The sequence below is a fragment of the Astatotilapia calliptera genome, chromosome 17 (genome assembly GCF_900246225.1).
Source record: "Astatotilapia calliptera chromosome 17, fAstCal1.2, whole genome shotgun sequence".
In the NCBI taxonomy this organism is placed as follows: Eukaryota; Metazoa; Chordata; class Actinopteri; order Cichliformes; family Cichlidae; genus Astatotilapia; species Astatotilapia calliptera.
Genome location: NC_039318.1, coordinates 1,843,018 through 1,863,039, shown reverse-complemented (window position 1 = coordinate 1,863,039; position 20,022 = coordinate 1,843,018). Strand labels below are relative to the sequence as shown.

Sequence of the window (20,022 nt, the reverse complement as noted above, 5' to 3'; positions counted from 1 at the left end):
GAAAGAGGAGAGCAGGTTTTTTCATGCGCTGCATGAAGAATGAGGAGGTTTGTTTCAAAACTATATCAGCCATCCAGTCAAAATCACTGCACTTGTGCAGGAACTCTCCGTGTTTGACTTTATATATAGAACGTGCATATTTTTGTTGTTTTGTGATCATATTTTAGTCACACTTGCAGGTGTCTGCTCTACCATACACACTTGAATTATGGACTGCTCCTGAGATTGTAATCCTTCTGGGACTTTCTCCCGTTGTTGCGAATGACTTCTGAAGTTCTCTTGTGTCAGGATGAATCTTTGTGTTTCACAGCCTCATGTGCAAATGTGGCTGAGACCACATGTGGCTTTATGTTGTATAAAGTGCTTTGAGTACTCCAGGAGAGTAGAAAAGTGCCATATAAGAATCAGTCCATTTACCATTTACAGCAATGGAATCAATTGTTTAATCTTGAAATATCACAGTGCCTTAACACAAATTACATTTGCGGGAAACAAAACATTTCAATATTTCAAGGTCTGACCATGTAAATACCAGCAAATCTCTGGGAAATAGCACATTGAGTTGATATTTTATACTTAAAAGAAGGGAATTAAAACAAGCCTGTCTTCAAAGGTCATTGCACTGTTATCTTTTAATTTTGAACTTAATAATATAACAAATAAAAATTGTGACTGTGACATGTGCAAAAGTTTGGTCACCTTACAGAGGAAGAAGCTCAATAACCACATCTGATGGCGGTTATTGAGCTTCAGTGTTGGAACCATTAGCAAAGGTCTGCCGCTGGCTTTATGGCTCAAAATGATTTGAAAGTGAATAACATGACTTGTGCTGTTTGGTAGATACATCTCAATATTTAACATTACTTTTCCATTTCAAGTCAGTCACCCTGAAAGTTATACTTACAGTGAGCTGCAACTTAGATATAAAAGCCATTATTGTATGGCGGGCTTCAGGCAGCCGACTGTTACTTATTTAACACTGAATTATATGTTATGGGAGAGTTATTATCGCCTACAGAAGACAGTTTAATGGCATGTCTGAATACTGTGCCTGTGCAATGTCTAAAGTGTTAAAAGTTTGTAAAGTTTTGTGGTGTACTGGACCATGTCTTCATCCATGCTAAAACTGTGCGTTTGTCCTATAAAAATGGAACGTATTGGCTCCAGCACGGTACTGTGTCGGTGCTACAGAGCACTTTGCAGATGCAAACAACTTGACATTGCTGCTATAGTTTAAAAACATACATGTACTGTTTAATAACTGGAACATGGGCCACTCTTGTTTGTGGTTCTGTTGGTCCTTTTGCTGGAATTACAGAGTTCATAGTGCACAAAGAAATTCTTTGTACTGCAGATTAAGGCTGTGGTCATTCCCTTTTCAGTTTACGCTTCCTTTCAGCCAATCAGCATTCAGCCTATGCACTGCATTATTGGCCAGAAGCAATGGGCTGATGTGACTTGTACTACTGATTGCATTCCCCTTTGCCTAGCTGGCCCAGGACCAGAACCAGCCTTTAACCTGAAAATGTCAGCTTCAGTGCATTTTCTCTAGCAGAAACATTTCAGGTTTCAGTGGCCGACTAGTAATTTGGGCATGGGTCATTACTACTGCACAAAACAGCTTTGGCTGCCTTCTTCTCTCCCTTGAACATATCTACAGACACCGCTGCCAAAACAGAACCACTAACATTCTCAGACACTCATCACATCCAGGTCATCATCAGCTTAGAAGAGTCGCCAAATAATAGGCAACCAGTCTCAGGAACAGCTTTTTACCCCAGACCCATCATCACACATAACTCTGCCCAATCATGTGAAATAGCCTCTCCTTATGCAGTAGAGATTTACTAATACAAGACAGCTGCAATGACGAAGAGTTAAAAGTTCCAATTAAGTGAACAACTTGGTTTTACTCAAAAATCCTGGAAAGGTCACCTGGATTAATGCTAAGGATTGTTGCACCAAGATTTGTAATATTAGAGCCTTTATATATAATAAATAGATTTCAGGTTTAAAAGGCAATAAGGAAGTGCCTTAAACTTGCATTCTCCTTAAAGGCCACCACAGACTGACCCCTGTAGTTGCAAAAAGTCTCTTTTTAGTAAAACAGCTTTCAGCTATGACCTAAAAAAAGACTCCTGATGACTTTGAGGTCTCACTCCCTAGTTTCACATTATACTGAATACAATCAGTCTCTCTGGAATTTGATCGCACTGAGAACCAAAGGACACCTTCACACGGTAGCCCCGCCTTCTTTGGTACCCGTTTTACTCTGTAGAGTATTAATTATTTAGAAAATTAAAATCATTATATACTGAAAAAAACTTTAAATTAGTGATTGGGACCACAAACCTTGGACATATCACTCAACGGTACAAGTCCATCAGCGTGGTGAAATGAAGAAGGAGTCAATATTTGAAGGGAAAGAAAGAAGCTGTCATTGAATGCACTGGGATGGTTCCTATGAATGCATATTTTAAACCTAAAAATATTTAGGGAAGTAGATAGATATCATACTGTGCTGCGCACCGATTTAGGTCATAAAACACATCACAGAAGTACAATACTCTTTGCACTGGATGGAGTGTTCAGAGTCAGTGTAAAAAACAGATACACACCAGTGAGTACTGGCTAAAATTTCTACCATCCATCGATCCATCCTTGTCTCAACAAGAGAGCTGACATTAGACCGTGTTTCTGTTAAAGTTCAGGTCCTGGAGCATCTGACTGTTGTGAACGTTCTATGGTTCATCTTGGATGCCAACAAAGAAGCAGACATCCTGTGGGGAGGAGGGATCGATGGCTGGATGGCTCTGATGAGACGCGGAGAAGGCAGATTTGGGGATTTCCCAGTAGTTGCTGTGGAGCTCGACAGAGGAAAGAGCAGGTGGGATATCTTTCTGACTGGGCCCGCACTCCGAAGATAGCGGTGGAACACTCAGGCATTTCCTCAGGCAGGGCTCACTGTACAAAAAGCAATGGAAACAAGATTCATGTATAGAAGTGAGAGGTGATCTGGACTCCACAATGAGAATAGTGAAAACAGAAAAAAATGAAGACAGATATTTTTCCAGCTTTCAGATTATTAGAAAGAGGACATGTCTGAAAGCGTCTGACGCTAAACCTCTAACGTTTGTTTGAAAATGACTCTGTATGCCATATTTTCTGTCACCTCATAGCGCTGGCTTGTTCTCCTTTCCAGGCCTGTCTGTAAACATCACCTGCCACCTCAAACAGCCAACGGACATCAGCGGGCACCTCTGGGATCCACTCTACAAACCTGGTCCAAAGCAAAGTGGTAATGGTCACGGATTTGACACCAGCTAATTTTAAGTTCAAAGCTCATTTGGTTAAAAGTGATATACCGTTATTGATGCGACCTCTGTCTTACCTCTGGGCCACTGAGTATGCTGACTGTACAGGAAGTGTGTATGGCATGAGCATGTAGGAGGCCACCCTTACTGGCAGCATCCCAGATACCCTGCCATACAGTCCGGATCTCTCTTGGCAGGCCTCACAGAACACTGACAGCCACATACAGAATAGGATGCAGTTCTTTAAACATTTTAAAGAAGAATGATTCAATCTGTGCTTATTCTGGGATGATACCTTACCTTTCTTGATTGAAGTAGGCAGACTAATGTGTTCATCCACCCCACAGTGCTGTTTACGAAGTAGTCGGAGCCTTCGGAGCACCCACTCCTTGGTTGTTTCAGTATTGTTGCAGCAGCTGATCGAGCTCTCTGGCAGGGAAGGGCCAGCAGTGGGACACTCCAGTGCAAGCAGGTCTGCAACCAAAAAACACCACATAGGTAACACAGTCCAAATGTCAAACTAGAGGCTGATATGAAAGTGTGTAAGTTGGAGAATGACCAAAGCAACCAAGGAATAGAGGACTCACTGTTCTCTTCAAGAAAGCGTAGAGCATCTTTATAACCGCTCTGACACATTTCAGCCAGCACCTGTGGACGGGAGGCAGAAAATATATCTAATAAAGCTGCAATTCATTCAAAATGGAAAAAAGTTAAATATTTACAATAAGACATTTTACTTCTTCATAAAAAATATCATCATAGATATATCAAGATCCACCCCCCACCAATTTGCATGTTCTCCCCATGTCTGCATGGGTTCTCTCCTAGTTCTCTAGCTTCTCCATCTCCGTGAAGTTAGTGGGGTTAGGTTAATTAGTGATTCTAAATTGGCCCTAAGTGTGAATGTAAGTGTGAATGTTGTCTGCCTCTCTCTTATGTCATCTAGGATATGCTCCAGCCCCCCGGGACCATGAATAGGATAAGAAAAAGATGATGGATGGATTTGAAGGCATAAAAAAGCTAGGATGGTTCAACAAAGGGTGGAAAAGTAGGTGGTACTAAAATGAAGTAATTAGGTTGATCGACAGCAGGTCAGTAAGCGATTTGGTATAAAAAACAGGATGTTAGAGAAGCAGAGTTTAAGAACGCAAAGATGAGCAGAGGTTTACCAGTGTGCAAAAATGTTTCTACAAATTATGGTATACCAATCTGAGCACGCCCAAAAAGAACTAGTCCATGGGACAACTTCAAAATAGTGATCTTCAAGGTGAAATTCTGAAGGCTGACTATGTCATTATTTACAGCTCATAATGTTATCAGAAGATTCAGACAACCTGGAGAAGTCTCTGTGTGCGAGGGACAAGGCCAGAACTGAATATTGGTTGCCCGTGATCTTTGGGCTCTCAGGTCGCACTGCATTAAAAACAGATATGGGTCGTCCATGTCTCTGAGTCGACTCTGGAGGAGAAGTGTAGTCCTTACACAAAGTTCATGCAAAGAAAAATCCACATGTGAACATTGTGGACATTATTCCAGAAGCGGCACTGCCTTCATATATTTAAAATCTTCCTGCAGCATCTAATCATTGTTTGAAGTTCTGCTGTGAGTGTGTACATTTCATAGGCGAAGATTGACACTGTAAGTGCAATCAGATGTTTCTCTCTGGCTGGCCTCACGTCTTATTATTGCAGTTGTTGTCTTTGGTATACTTGCCAAAATCTCAGGATTTAATTTTTCACCTGATATGACTGAACCGAGGTAGCTGGAAGTCTTCACGGTTACCAGCCTCCACTGAATATTTGGTCTCAGTTGCCTGGGTGTTGTTGGTCATGAACTTTGTCTTCTTGGACCTGAGCTCCATACCACAAGCTGCTCCATTAAGATATTCCACTAAGCAAGCAAGTTCATTTCATTCCCTGCATGTCTTTCCTCTGATGGGAACTGTGACTCATTGCTTTCTATTGGCATCTTCCATAACTGTCATACAGTACTGTGTCTGAATCTGTATAACTCCTAATTTATTTATATTTTGCTTCCAAGGAGTCAGACTTGAATTTTTTAACACTCTTGAGCAACAGTTCTGTGGGGTTTTGAAGGTCTTTAAAAGTTTTTCTTTGGACATTGGCTGCTTTTTCACTCACTTTCACTCAAGTCCTTGTACCTGAGTACCCGAACAGGTGTTTTTTCTTGTTTGCTAAGCCACTTGAACCTGAGCTGTGAGTCATTCAAGGATAAATAAGCACCTAACTCAAGGGATGAACCTGTGTTATGTTTATACTAGCAAAAAACGTAGAATCTCTGTCATAGATAACATCTTGAAAGGTGTCAAGTAGTACTTTTGTACCAATAAAGGTGATTCCAAAGAGCTATTAGCTGAAAACTTGGCATATCATGGCATGGTGTGCAGCGTGTCTTTGAGGAAAGTGGAAGACAAAAGAAGAAATGGCTGGCCTATCTGCAGCAGACACTTGGTACCTAAATGTCATGACCTTAAGAAGTAAACAAATCCTGCCAGAGGACCTGAGAATTGCATGTGGGCTTTCAGTTGATCCATCTATTGTTCACCAAAGCCTCGTCAGAAATTATCTCAGTGAAAGTCATTTCAAGGAAAGGAAATGGGGAAAAGAAATAAATTACATATCAAGTGAACTGAAAAGGAGTCTTGGAATGTTGGAAGCCAGGAGACATGTAAATATGAGTGTATACAGCAATCCGTAAAACACGGTCTGTCATGGTTTGACGCTGTATTTCAGCTACTGGCGTTGATGATCTTATCAAAAATGAAGGAGTCATGAAGGTGGTCACACCAAGACGTTGACTTTTAAGCTTGTTGGAATTGTAATACTGTAATATTGACACAATCTCCCTAAAAAGGTCAAATACTTCCTAATATACAGTTTAGCATTGTTAAAATTAAATATACATGCCTTTCATTGTTATGCTATTAAAGTGTTTTGGCAAGTGAAAGGTACAGAGTCGTGTCATTAGGTCTACTGTCAGTTTGTTTTATTGTGTAATAGCTTCAATACCAGCAAGCTGTGACATTGTTAGGAGATGCTCATTTCATTGGCTGGGATGGTCAGGCCACAGGAGACACATATTTGCCAAGCCTGTATGTTTGTATTAAGGACTCACTTTGTTCAGGCATGTAATGTGTGCACTTGTTTTTCAGGTGAAGTGATATAGTGATGTCATTCCAGGAAAAAACACACACATCCCCCAGACACAGATAAGTGAGCTCATTGACAAAATCATAGGACCCAGATAAGGGGGTGAGGCTATATAGCAATGATACAGCAAATAGATGTACTGCAACAAGGTCAAAGGTCACCTTATCTTAGAGGTTAACTGACAGTCATCACAGTGGCAGGAAATAACAAAAGGAAACTTGGCTTCAGTTTGAATAATAACAATTACATTAAAAAGGCACTTAAAGGCCTAAAACCAAATCTGAGAATTTTGGGGAATTTCTGTTCAGGGGATATTCATTTAACAGATGTTTTAAGATTTAGGTTAATGTTGCATTCAGCACCATAGGACCTCTGTGGCACAGACATCAGGAAAATCAACTGTACATAGTGTTCACTTGAGGCACTTAGAACAACTACTGTAATAAAAATGAAAGATAGTGTACAACACCACTTTGACTTCTCCTGCAGAGCAGCCACTGTGACAACAGTTAGTAGGTAAATGTTACAATATACAAGCACAGAGAGTCACTACAGATATATGACAAATATTTAAAGATTCTCTTAGGTAATGCAAAAAAGCACAAAATCCGACAATAGGTAGTCTGAGGTAGCGCTGAGCTTCTAATGACTTTGCACCATATTTTGTTGCAGATATAGAGTTATAAGGTGGACTTGCATTATTTCTGTCTAGTTGTTGTAGATTTTTCTCATTGTTTATCTGAAGCTTAACAGCGTTACATTGACGCTGTCTATTAACCGTCAGCAGAGCTAATCAAATTAGCTGCCCAGCTCCCACAGTAATTTTGTCAGTTTACTATCAACCATAGCTGCTAGCTGTTACCTTAAACATAACTTCACAGGCAGCTAATTCTGCTGTTTTTTGCGTGTTAAACAGCTAACTTTAATGTTTCATGGGGTCACGTCTTGAAACATGATTTCCTTAGGGATTATTAAAGTATTCTGATTCTGAAATTCCTCATAAAGTGGTGTTCACATTAAAAGCACTGACATAGAGTTTGGTGTCTTAAACCTGCGTTCCATATAAAAGCCACCATATGGTGACAGCTGTGGTTGTGTTCACGTCTCTAAACATTTTTGGTCATACTGAATATAAATATTTAGTACATTTTGAAAATATGATTCAATTTATCTGTTGCACAAAGCCAGCTGGTTAAAAACTTACTGGTTAACAAAGGGCTAACACTAGTCAGCAGCCAATGAGCATGCGGTCTCAGAGTAAGCCCCACCCCCTTCTCGTCACAGCTTTTTTTGCAACAAATGGCAGCAAAGCTCATCTCAGTGCTTCAAAGCAGGACTTTTGAAACCGGTGGTTGAGTCAGAGCAGCTCCTGTATGCCTACCTGCAGGGAAGCTGTTAGCTGGAAGAGCCAAAGGCTGCGCTGTTGGTAACGATACTGTCGCAAATGAGTCATTTTTAGTATTGATTCGTGTCTGCGTATCAATGTTTTCACATAGTTATAGTTCATTTACTCTGAATTACTCTGAATTAGCTGACGGGTTTGTAAACATGTAGCTTTTTCCTGTGCTTTGGTTCGTTTTCACACAGAAAAATCAAGTGAACTCCAAGCAAACCAAAATGCGACACTTCAGCCTGCTCAGTGGCCAGATGCTTCTGGGGCGGGAGCAACAAAGGTAAATACAGGAAGAAGGTGTTGTGCTCTAGGCTACTAGAAAACACAGAGAAAGTGGTTTACACTGGGTCCGAGGCTCAACCACCAGTGCTCCCAATGTCTCTTCCATCACACTGCACAGCTATGTTTGGTTTGAGGCCATGGCAGAGGTGTGTGGTGCAGGTTTTACCTTGCTGCTGGGAGATGCTCAAACAGCACTTGAGTGGTGCTTAGTTTGCTGGCAGTGTCTCAGAGCTGCTTTACACACGCTTTCCAGGCTTTGGCGACTCCATCAAATAGGGCTGCTCAATTAATTGAATTTTAATCACGATTACGATCTGGGCTTTCAACGATCATTAAAAATGACTGAGCCGATTATTAGCCCCTCCCTCATTTATCCGCGACACCTTAAAGGCCAGTCCGTGAAAATATTGTCGGGCATAAACCGTCCGTGGCGCAAAAAAGGTTGGAGACCGCTGATTAAGAGGACCCGAGGGAAGCTCGGAAAGCTAAGCAGAAGTTATTTGGAGAGTGACTGCCGTTGGTTGAAAAGAGAGTTTAAAAGAAAAAAACTTCAGTGGTGTTGCACACTATTTTATATTATTTTTTAAAGTCATTGTTAACCCTTTAAAACTGATCAGAGCAGCACGCTCCGTTTTGTGTAACTATTTTTAAATCCCTGTAGAACCTGAACCGTGTAAGCTAGCGCAATGATTTGTTTTGCATATGAAACCGGAGGAGTTGTACTTACATCTGATGCCATCAGCTTGTCCTCGGTCACGGTTTCCTTCCACATATAGCTTTGCAAAAACTGCATAAAAAACTCTTGCAGGAACAAAAACATAATATTCCAGAAACACGCTTTGCCGTTCCTATCAGCTGTTCGTAACACTTCCCACAGTGAAATGATGCACCTGCTGTTTTCTTTGCAAATTTGCATCATAGGATTGTTTTTTGTTTTTCCTGCAGTATATAAAAATTGCTGTATCTCCAAAATAAAACTATGAAGACACTCAAAGTAAATTTCCCGTGGTGGGAAACTATTTTTTGCAACTTTATTGTATTTAAAGTTTTGAGGGATAAACCTCTTGAATTTCTCCAAGTAGAAATATATGTAAACAAAACAAAAGCGATTTTCAATTTTTTTTAGTTTATTGCACTTTTTTGCAATTTATGTAATTACTATGGACTTAATGCATACATATTATTAAAATATGGGCTATAACAGTTGTATTGATGTATAGCAACTTGAAATGCTCCCACAAATGGCACTACAGCATGTAAAAAAAATAAATAAAATAATATAAGCTCTGGTGGACTTGGTTCTATAGTAGGTCTTAAAGGGTTAAATAAATATCGTCAAATAATCGTGATCTCAATTTCAGTGAAAATAATCGTGATTATCATTTTTGCCATAATCGAGCAGCCCTACCATCAAAGACCGCCGCTTCTGAGGTTCTTGTCTGGTGACAAAGGATTGACCCTTTGCCTACGCACAGATGCTTTTACTACTATTGTTAATCCTTGTAAAGGTGAAAGAATGATTGATTTACTGTTTTGTTATTTTAGATTTTCAACTTTAAAAGATGAAAATCTTAAGTAGGGGTCTCCTTCCTTCTATTCTCTACTTAAAAACATGTGACAGAAGCGACTATCAGTGAGAGTGCAAGATACTGCTGATTGACATATGGCCTGGTAGTAAATACATTACATGGCCTACGCAACCAAAGCCTGGAATGTCTGCAAGAAACTGACCATCAGCTTCAGTGCAATGCACAACGAGTACATCGCCTCCAGTGTGCTAATGCTGCACAGGTACCTACCTTGGGTTCTGGTGGAAAGAGAGCCCTGCTGAGGCGGTACATGTTGCCCATGTTCATCTGGATGCTGGTGTTAGTGAAACGCAGCTCATGAAAGCTGGTGGACTTATCCCGTGGACAGATGTCACTTTCGCCAGAGAAAGGAGATATGGTGATGGTGTTCTTCAGCTCTGACTGAGGCAGGTTATCACTGATCCCACCGTCTACATAACGCTGAACACACACAGACAGTTACCAATATACCTGGAATAAACACATCACTCTTGGTTGTCATTTATAGAACAGGCCACAATGAAGCACAAGGAAACTATTCATTTCTGCTATACCCTGATACCTGGGCCATGCACAAACTACAAACTTTTTTGGTATGCACATTTTGATCCACCATCTAATTTTTCCTGTGGCTGCTCTCACCTACCATCACACAGGACACTTACAATATTAAAACCCAGGCTTCACATTTCACACAATTTTAAAGACTTTACCCAGTTTTTATGTAATGAAAAATTCTGATTACATTTCATTCTCTCAACCAATGGGATACGAAAGCAGGGTTTTCTCATTTAAAGCGCTTAAAAGCGTGACGGAAAGTAGGTCAGTAAGGGAACAGTTGACTGTGCACACAGAGTAAAAACATGATGTTCTTTTTAAATGAATCTTTGCTACACGAGTGTATTTAATTAACTTAAATATGCTATAATTACTATTTTGTTACAATTTTGTTATAATTTCCTTAATAGTAATAGCTAAAGGTTTTAAAGGTTTTAGCACTTTTTATTTGTTTCTTTAGTATTTGGAGACATCCGACTGGAGTCAGATCTGTGGCAGAACAACGTTCCCAAACATTTCAGGCAAAGTGAAAAAAAAGAACTTTATTAGAAAACTACACCTGATGTTAGACATCTGTCTGCATGTGCATACACAACCAGCCGTGGAACACACAGTTCAGTGAAATCGCACATTAGCTTACTGAGCTGTACTCCCTTTTCTGTGTTCACACTGAACTTCAGCACCAAGTTTCAGACAACAACGTCTACACAGGGTGAAAAGAAACCAGGTGTCCTGTTTTGTTGTTTGGATGGAGTTTACAAATCTTTGACTGTACCAACTGCATTTGATTTTACACATTATAAATGCCTATATTCATTTACAACACTGAATTTTATTTTTTTAAGTTGGACCCTGATTTTTGTCACTGTGTTTATCTTTGATTACAAAGCTTTTAGATTTTGTTATCACACTGACATGTCAGCTGCTTCAATTGTAAATGAGAATTTAAATAAATTTTAACTGACACAATTTATTTGAGGATTTTCAATATTATTTGTTTTTTCTGTTTTCTTTAAGACTTTCATTCCCTTTTGTAAATCAAAGTACATTCTTGTTATTATTAATCCACCATGTCTGCTAAACATGGCATTTCTATAACATCAGTGTTTGTTGTTGGACTCTTTTCATTTTTAATAAATGAAACATGTATGAACTGTAAGTGTAACTGAAAATTGACATTCTCTGATAGTGGGAATCTGATTATCACTAAACTACAAAAATGTGGAGTAACTCAGCCCTGCTGTCATTTTTACGACACCAATATCAACTGAACTTCAGTATAACTCAGTATAACAACAGTCAAGTTTCTTTTTAGTTTCACTTGTAGTTTTAGTTTCTCTTCTGAATGACATTTGTAGGTGCAGATTTAAAAAGTTCAGAACAGGCATTTTACTGTGAACGTAACACTTACAGTCATTTAGATATCTCACTCTAAATTAACACACTGTACGTTGTAAGTCCCAGCAAAGCCTGTGCTTCCTCAGACAAGTGAAGAGCCGAAAGGGAAAAGTCCAAGTAAGTCCCTGAAAGTGTGATATCATTCAAGGTTACTAGACGCTGACTCCAAAGGAGTCTGACTCTAAACTCTGCCATTCATAAAGCACTGACTTTTCTCAATACATGTTACGTCAGCACATTCGGCTAAGTCAGTGAAAATCACTCCTGAATACATTTCATTCTTTTGAAAATATTAATCATCTGTTTATTAAATCAGAGGCTTCAGAATGTAAGTCAACAAACCAACAGCTTCTACATTCATTTCTCTATATGGTCGTATTAATTATGTGATTAGTGTTACCATAGCTGTAATTTGCCAGATATCTCCATTATTTTTAGCATAATCCAGTCAACACACTTAATGTTTGTGTATTCGTTAGGCAATTTCAAGGAAATGGGGTTGAATTCTAGAAGATGTTACATTTCTTGATTTGTTATCAGGTTTATTATTTTTATCTGCTGTGACTATGATGAACTCCACTTTTGTGATTTTGCTATTATATTATTCTATAACTGGATCTAAATCCAGTCATGAGTGTCTCAATTATAATTGTGGTAATAGGAGAGTTGAGCTGATTACTGAATGAGATTGCTGCCAAAGTCCAAGAGCTGCTGATAAGTCACAGTAAAGCAAACAGCTATATGCTGGGACCTGCAGCTTCTTTATCACTGCTCAGATTGACTACTACACAAAGCCATCCCACAGTCTTTACTCTGTATATTAAATGTGTATTTTCCTTCTTCATGTTTAATGCTTAAAAGAAGCTAAAATCAAATGTGATTATACAAGACGAGCCACGTCTCAATAACATTTTTTACACTCTTTTGCATCCACTCAGCGCTTTTCAACTTTGCTTATTGCTACATTTTTTCTTCACTGCTCAAGCTTCCTTCTTCTTTTTCTGTTCTTTTTAGTCACATGTGTGCGTCTGCTTCCCCAAAGCAGAAACACGCATACATACATGTAAAGAAGCAAACTTACCATTCCTCTGAAGCACGGAGGAATCAGTCCACAGTAGATGGGGATGAAACAGCTGCAGATGAGCGCCTGTGGATAGAGCACAAGGTTAAACTACAGAACACCCATTCCCTGTTATGTGGAATATACCCACCACCTCTTTGTCCTCACCTGAATGAGCTCCTCCTTGGAGTCAAACTCTGACACGAGCACATTCTCCCCATCACTCACTCTGGTCAGAGAGATGCACAGTTGCTTTGAGGCCAGGGTGTGTGCGTCAGAGGGCAGGTTGCGATTCAGGCCAGACCTTAACACCTTAATCAGGTTGAAAGTTGGATGCAGGGGGCCCAGGTTTCTCTTTCTGGCCTCCTTAGCCACCTCAATCACATCTTCACAGCATTTAGCTGGGAATGAAAACACACTAATTAAACCTGTATCAGTATTGTCTGACGCTATCGATGATAACCTGGGCGTCAGTCTAGGTTTACAGATGAGATCGGTCTGTAATGATTGCTTCATCATGAGAAAGAAAGTGAAAGAGTGCCTCTGACTCAAGCACAGTCATGTTGTGGTATGAGCCAGTCCCATTTGAACACAACCTATACATATATATACATGTATATCAATGAAAGACATTCTCTGCCTGCTCTGTATAAGCCTTGCACATATATGAATTGCTGTCTTAAGTTTATAGTACTACTGGTCTCAAGTTACTGACAAGTAATATGTAACCTTGAACAGAAATTAGCTACTAGACTATTACACTCTTAGTTGTGCTTAAGGGGCGATGGTGGCTCAACCCATATGGAAAAGAAATAGTAAAAACTGATATGTGATTACTCATGAAAGTGGCCACTTTCATGAGTAAATCATATAAGGCTTACATGATTTACTCATGAAAGTGGCCACTTTCTCATTACTTTCATACATTGTTTTCGTAAGTATCCAAAACATACAAGTTTCATTATATAATTTTTCAAGGGATCTTATATCTGTTTTCACTCTTATATGCTTTACATACAAGTTTCACACAAGACAGATACAAACTTTATAAGATTTATATATATCTTTTCCATATGGGAAGAGTTGAGAGTCCGTCTTGTAATCGGAAGGTTGCCGGTTCGAGCCCCGGCTCGGACAGTCTCGGTCGGTGTGTCCTTGGGCGAGACACTTCACCTACCGCCTACTGGTGTTGGCCAGAGAGGCCGACGGTGCGATATGTCAGCCTCGCCTCTGTCAGTCTGCCCCAGGGCAGCTGTGGCTACAACTGTAGCTGCCTCCACCAGTGTGTGAATGAATAGTGGAATTGTAAAGCGCTATGAGGGTCTCGAAAAGCGCTATATAAATGCAGTCCATTATTATTTATTATTACAAGTGAATTTACAGTACATTTAATGTGGAACATGTGGAACTGCCCCAATGATCCGGTTTAATAGCTTTACACTCTAAAAGGTTATATATTTATTTATTTATTTTTATCTTGGGGGCTTCATGTGATTGTTTTGTTTTGATGTTTTCTCTCCCTTTTTTAGGGTTTCTACTGTTTTCTACTGTAGAAATCTGAAAGGTTCCTTAGATATAAACGTTTATTATTACTTTATTTCATATATCTGCATGCTAACATGTAAATGGTTTTAACTATAAGTAGCCTATGTTTTAAACAACGTTTCGTATATACAAATATTTCATAGTATATTTACAATGTATACAACTTTCTACTAACTTATGGAACGCCAGGACTGCCATAATGAATTAATTAAATACACCATTAAATAATTAATTAAATGTGTCAATAATTAATTAAAATTGGAATTAATTAATTAAATAAATAGTTATGACACATGTAATTAATTAATTATTGACACATTTAATTAATTATTTATGTATTTCACATTTTAATTAATTATTGACACATTTAATTAATTAATTATTGACACATTTAATTAATTATTTATGTATTTCACATTTTAATTAATTATTGACACATTTAATTAATTATTGACACATTTAATTAATTATTTAATGATATATTTATTTATTTCATTTTGGCAGTCCCGGCGCCTGGCTCTCGTCATGAAATAATTTTATCTGTCAGCCTCACCCATCAAACTCAGGGGGCGGGGTTAACGCTGCCCATGCAGCTTCTCTAACATTTGATTGGTTGCCGTGCAAAGTAAGTCAAAACAGGTCGATCCTAGATAATCGATTGCTTGTGTAGACTTGGGGCAGCCAGTTATCCCAGAATGCAGATCAAATCACAGGCAGCAATGGTGGTGGTGTAGTTTTAAAATACCCCGTTTTTCTGTCACCAGCTACACTTTTAACAGTGTTTTAGCCGCGAATGTCGCGACGTATGTCTGGTCAGGTTGTCAACATAGAACATGCTTGCAAAAGTGCTCAGATGTTTTCAGAGATTTCACTAGCTCTGCTAACAGTTAGCATGCAGAGCGCACCGAGGGGGTACATTAACCGGTTTGTTTACATATTCCACTCTCCGTGTTCCACATGTTGCATTCGCAGATTCTCATTTTCACCGAACGATCGTCTCTTTCCGCCTGGTCTTGTGTCTCTGTGCTTCTGTAACATAAAGAACGAGCTGACATTTTTCTCACGAAACCAGCGATCAGCTCAACAGACCCTCAGTTTACCTGCATGCATCCTCCTCCTCATCTGTCAGCTGTTTAACACCTGCTGCTAATTCAAGAAACAGGCCTACGTTACCTGGTGATAGTCACAGTTTTAACTGGGCAGCCGGTGCTCGATATAACGCAATGTCAGCGCATTTTTCTGCACAAGATAAGTAAATATAGTGTTTTCCCCGAGCGCAGAGCTGCTGGAGCTCGTTTCCTTACAGAGCACTTTATAGGCGAACAGCTTCATCAGCGGCTGATGTCCAATCACCAGCACACAGCTTTCAAACCTCAGCTGAGTTTTAGCTCTCAGTGGTTAAACGCTGGACTTCATTCACTCAGGTTCTGTCTGTCGGGTCACGTTTACTTCGCTGTTTTATTTACAACTGAGCAAATCGGTTTGGCTGAGGTTAAAGTTACGTTTCATAACTGCATAGTTTCACAGACGTTTAATGGTTCACTGGCACATGTGTTAGACTGAACTATCATCTAAATATCATCTGTTTTTTAATAGTTATTCAGCTGTATTCTAAGCACCAGCTGTCTGTTAGAATGTGATTTTTTTCTCTCTCTGTTGGCAGAGGTATAAAAATGCGCAGGAAAATCTGACGTGCATGGCGAACTTCACCGACGATATTTAGGGAGGAATAAACACACATCAAACATAAATGAACCATTTGTCTGTCTCCATAATTGAGAGAATTTTCTCTTCTTATATCAACACTCTCTCTCTCTCTCTCTTTTTTTTTTTTGCTTTTTCGGTCATGTTATGTTTACCTGTCAAAGGCTTGTTACAAACTATGAAACACATTGTGCAGACTTCTGGATGTTAGAAGAAAACGAATACTGCTCATGAATGAGACTAAAGGCAGGAAGGTGTCCTTTAAAACTAAACATGTTAATAGGACCTCCCTGTTTATATCATAGTTTATGATATAGCACGTGTATTTCAGTAATAGCCTGCTGAGGCCACTATACGTGCTGGCCTCATATCAAATGTGAAGGCAGACTGAGTCTATGTTTGACGTTTGTTTATATCTAATCTTCCTTTTCAAACATTTAAACAGCAGCGAGTCTGCAGCTGAGGGAATACAAATTCAAATTGTCGGAACAGGTTTGCTCGTTTCTTGGATTCATTTGGTGATTTATTAAATGTATAACTGTAATTCTAATCTGCTGCTGAGTCTCTTACACTTTTCTTTATGCTGTATATTTTCACGTCTCTGGAATAGTTGGCAGTTAGATAGTCAGCTGGGAAACTCATGGAGCTGAGGATATCGTGGATATGCTGACCTCGCTGCGTGGTGTACAGAGCGAGGTCAGCATGATTAATATTCACAATAAAAATATTAGCCGAACATCATGAAGTCTGTATGTGTTTCATAGTGTCGAACAACCTTTGTACAGTTAAAGCCAGCAGTTACTACATGACGGAAACACCAACGTTATCTCTTTTATGTGTTTATACACAGGTCACGCTGATTACTGAACAAAAACCCAAAGATCAGATGTTAAACAGATTTGCTCTCTCTCCTCCTTAAACATTGTGGCATGAATAAGGCACGGCGGGACCACAGAGCGACGTTCAGAGCCAACTTTATTTGATTCACATCACACCACACCACCACCAACCCCTGAGTCCCCGTGTTTTAACACGGCGGGCGTGATTGCGGATGCCGTGCAGGTGCGTCCGCACGGCCCCGCAGACCACGCCCCACCACATACCCCCATCGCCCGATTGAGGCCGGGGAGTGATCCGGCCAAACCTACTCCCCCCCGCGACCTGGGGCGAGACTCGGCCCCTACACATCGGCGCCCCAGCCCCGACCAAGCGACGGGGAAGCGTCCGTTCTGGTGGCCGCCCGCGCATCCAGCGGCAACGGCGAAGCTGGTCCGGAGGTCGGCCGCGTAGCAAGCGGACACGGCCCCACCGGCATGGCCGTGTGCTCCTGCACACAGGCGGCTGGGCAGACGCCAGGCGCGCAGAATCGACTGGTGGCAGCGAGGCTGGACTAGCCAGCCCGCCGATCCCCGGCCTAGCGGGGCTGTCCCGCTCCTCTGCCTCCAACTCCGGCTGCACAGGCTGCCCTGGAGCAGGGACCTCCGTCTCCCCGCACAGCTGCTCCGCCACCGCCTCCGCCACTCCCGTTTGGAGCGGCTCCCCGCACTGCGCCTCCGCCCCCAGCAGGCACCGCCCCTCGCCCCCCTCCGGGTGGAGCGACTCCTCTGCCTCCGGCAGGTGTAGACCCTCGCCCGCCTCGTCCTCGGCCTCCGATTGGAGCGGCTCCTCCACCGCTCCCGGCAGGAGCAGCCCTTCACCCGGCTGCTGCTCCTCCTCCTCCGGCAGGCTCGGACCCCCGCGTGGCTCGTCCACCACCTCCGGCTGCCGAGGTGACCCACACGGCTCCTCCACTGTCCTCGAGACACACTTGTGGGGGTGGCGCCCAGGCCCAGAGCAGCGCTGCCAGCTCTGCCATCTTCCCCAGGTGGCGTTCGCTCTCCTGCCGCAGCTCCTCCTGTTGGCGACGCACCTCCGCCGCCTGCTTCCGCTGGGTGGCCGCTATTTCGGCCACCATCTCGGCCAGCTCTTTCCTTTCCTGGCTCTGGTAGGTACCCGCCATGCCGCCTCCTGGGTTTCGGCACCAATGTGGCATGAATAAGGCACGGCGGGACCACAGAGCGACGTTCAGAGCCAACTTTATTTGATTCACATCACACCACACCACCACCAACCCCTCAGTCCCCGTGTTTTAACACGGCGGGCGTGATTGCGGATGCCGTGCAGGTGCGTCCGCACGGCCCCGCAGACCACGCCCCACCACAACATGTTTTTAATGTTAGTTATAATTCAGAATTGGCGACTGAAACACGTAGGACACATAAGAACATCAGGAAATAAAACACCGATAAATATAACCTCAGTAAAAGAAGTCAGCGGGGGTTACTACAGCTGTGTACCGGGGCCTGCGCTTTGTCGGTGTGATTGCTTGCGAGGCGAGCGGGTCTATCCCACGCTTTGCCGTGAGACTGGGACGACATCTCCGAAATCATCGAAACACTTTTGCAAAGAGGCTGTATCTTGACAAACCGACCAGACACATGAAGATTAAACCACTACATTCTCGGCTAAAAAAATATTAAAACGGTATTTGGTAACACACAAACAGGGTTTTTCAAAGCTCAGTTCTGTTAGCTTCCACATGCCGGTTGTTGTGTGCTAGAAACAATGGCCACCAGGCCAAAGCAATGGTTTTGACTCGATCAGCGTTAACCCCGCCCCCTGAGTTTGATGGGTGAGGCTGACAGATAAAATTATTTCATGATGAGAGCCAGGCGTCAGGACTGCCAAAATGAAATAAATAAATATATCATTAAATAATTAATTAAATGTGTCAATAATTAATTAAATGTGTCAATAATTAATTAAATGTGTCAATAATTAATTAAAATGTGAAATACATAAATAATTAATTAAATATGTCAATAATTAATTAATTAAATGTGTCAATAATTAATTAAAATGTGAAATACATAAATAATTAATTAAATGTGTCAATAATTAATTAATTACATATATCATAACTATTTATTTAATTAATTAATTCCAATTTTAATTAATTATTGCCACATTTAATTAATTATTTAATGGTGTATTTAATTAATTCATTATGGCAGTCCTGGCGTTCCATACTAACTTTAAGGTTCGTGTTGTTTATGAAATCGACCTAAATCGCTCTTGTCAAGTGCAACTTTCTTTACGCCTGCTAACTCTACAGACGCCTGCTATCTACACAAGCTGAACCCATATTTATACATATCCCCAGCAGGCTATCAGATCATATTCGGTAATGAATATGATTTTAAGTGTACATTATTATTCAGGCTACCGAGCCCCAGCATTGTATCTTACCTATGGGTGCCTTGCTGGCGAGCATCGAGGCGGTCAGCGCACCGGCCGAAGCCCCATACAGCTTAGTGGCCTCTTTGATAAGGTACGGAGCTTTCTCCAGCAGGCAGCTGGCTACTCCGATATGGTAAATGCCCAGGAACCCGCAACCAGCGAAGGACAGGTTCCAGCCACGGCTTAAGTCGAACATAGCGGGGCATTCCCTCGCTGGGGTATTCTGACAGGTAACGAAGACTGAGCAGGACACCAAGCTGTCAAGCCTGTCACCGCCGCGCGGCCAGAAGGAACGCACGCAACAAGTCAACAACCAGCTATAAAAACAAACTGTGGTGCGTTCAATGACTGTCAGAAAAAGCGTTACGAAACAACGCAACTATGTCCCACTTATCGATTTATTTGTATTATAAGTACATATACATATGTGCATTTCTACTGTCACTGTTTATTAAAAAGGCGTATTTTAACAAAGAGTCATCAACTCGATCATTTTATTCTACTTAAATGACATGTCAAAGCAATATAAAATATGATGTCGTAAGTAATTTGAAAGTCTTCCTATTACCGAGTTAGTACAAAGGCAGCACGGGTTACTGAGGCTTGTCACATGAGCCAATCCATCCAATCAGTAGAAAGGTTTGACTCCGAGACGTCACAACACCTAAAAAAGGTGACAACAAAGTATAAGTTAAAAAAGACAATGGGCAACATTAACAGTATATGAAAGTTCTTGCTTTAAAATCATTTC

At 41.1% G+C, this 20,022-nt stretch overlaps 1 protein-coding gene across 1 annotated transcript; it reads right to left on the bottom strand.

Annotated features, from left to right (window-relative positions):
- Positions 1–419: 419 nt before the first annotated feature.
- On the bottom strand, positions 420–19,594 carry pnpla3 (patatin-like phospholipase domain containing 3). Its single transcript, XM_026146758.1, has 9 exons — positions 19,281–19,594; positions 12,912–13,144; positions 12,765–12,830; positions 9,959–10,168; positions 3,902–3,962; positions 3,615–3,788; positions 3,392–3,524; positions 3,173–3,280; positions 420–2,964 (listed from the first exon to the last, which is right to left on the bottom strand). The coding sequence occupies exons 1-9, from the start codon at positions 19,465–19,467 to the stop codon at positions 2,742–2,744; spliced, it is 1,395 nt and encodes a 464-aa protein (XP_026002543.1). The 5' UTR covers positions 19,468–19,594; the 3' UTR covers positions 420–2,741.
- Positions 19,595–20,022: the final 428 nt, after the last annotated feature.

Excerpts from the sequence above, each read along its gene's own strand:
- pnpla3 (XM_026146758.1), bottom strand. The coding sequence starts at position 19,467 with ATGTTCGACTTAAGCCGTGGCTGGAACCTGTCCTTCGCTGGTTGCGGG. Across the intron at positions 3,789-3,901 it reads ACGCTTTCTTGAAGAGAACA|ACCTGCTTGCACTGGAGTGT; the intron begins GTGAGTCCTCTA and ends TTTTGGTTGCAG. Across the intron at positions 2,965-3,172 it reads GAACAAGCCAGCGCTATGAG|TGAGCCCTGCCTGAGGAAAT; the intron begins GTGACAGAAAAT and ends CTTTTTGTACAG.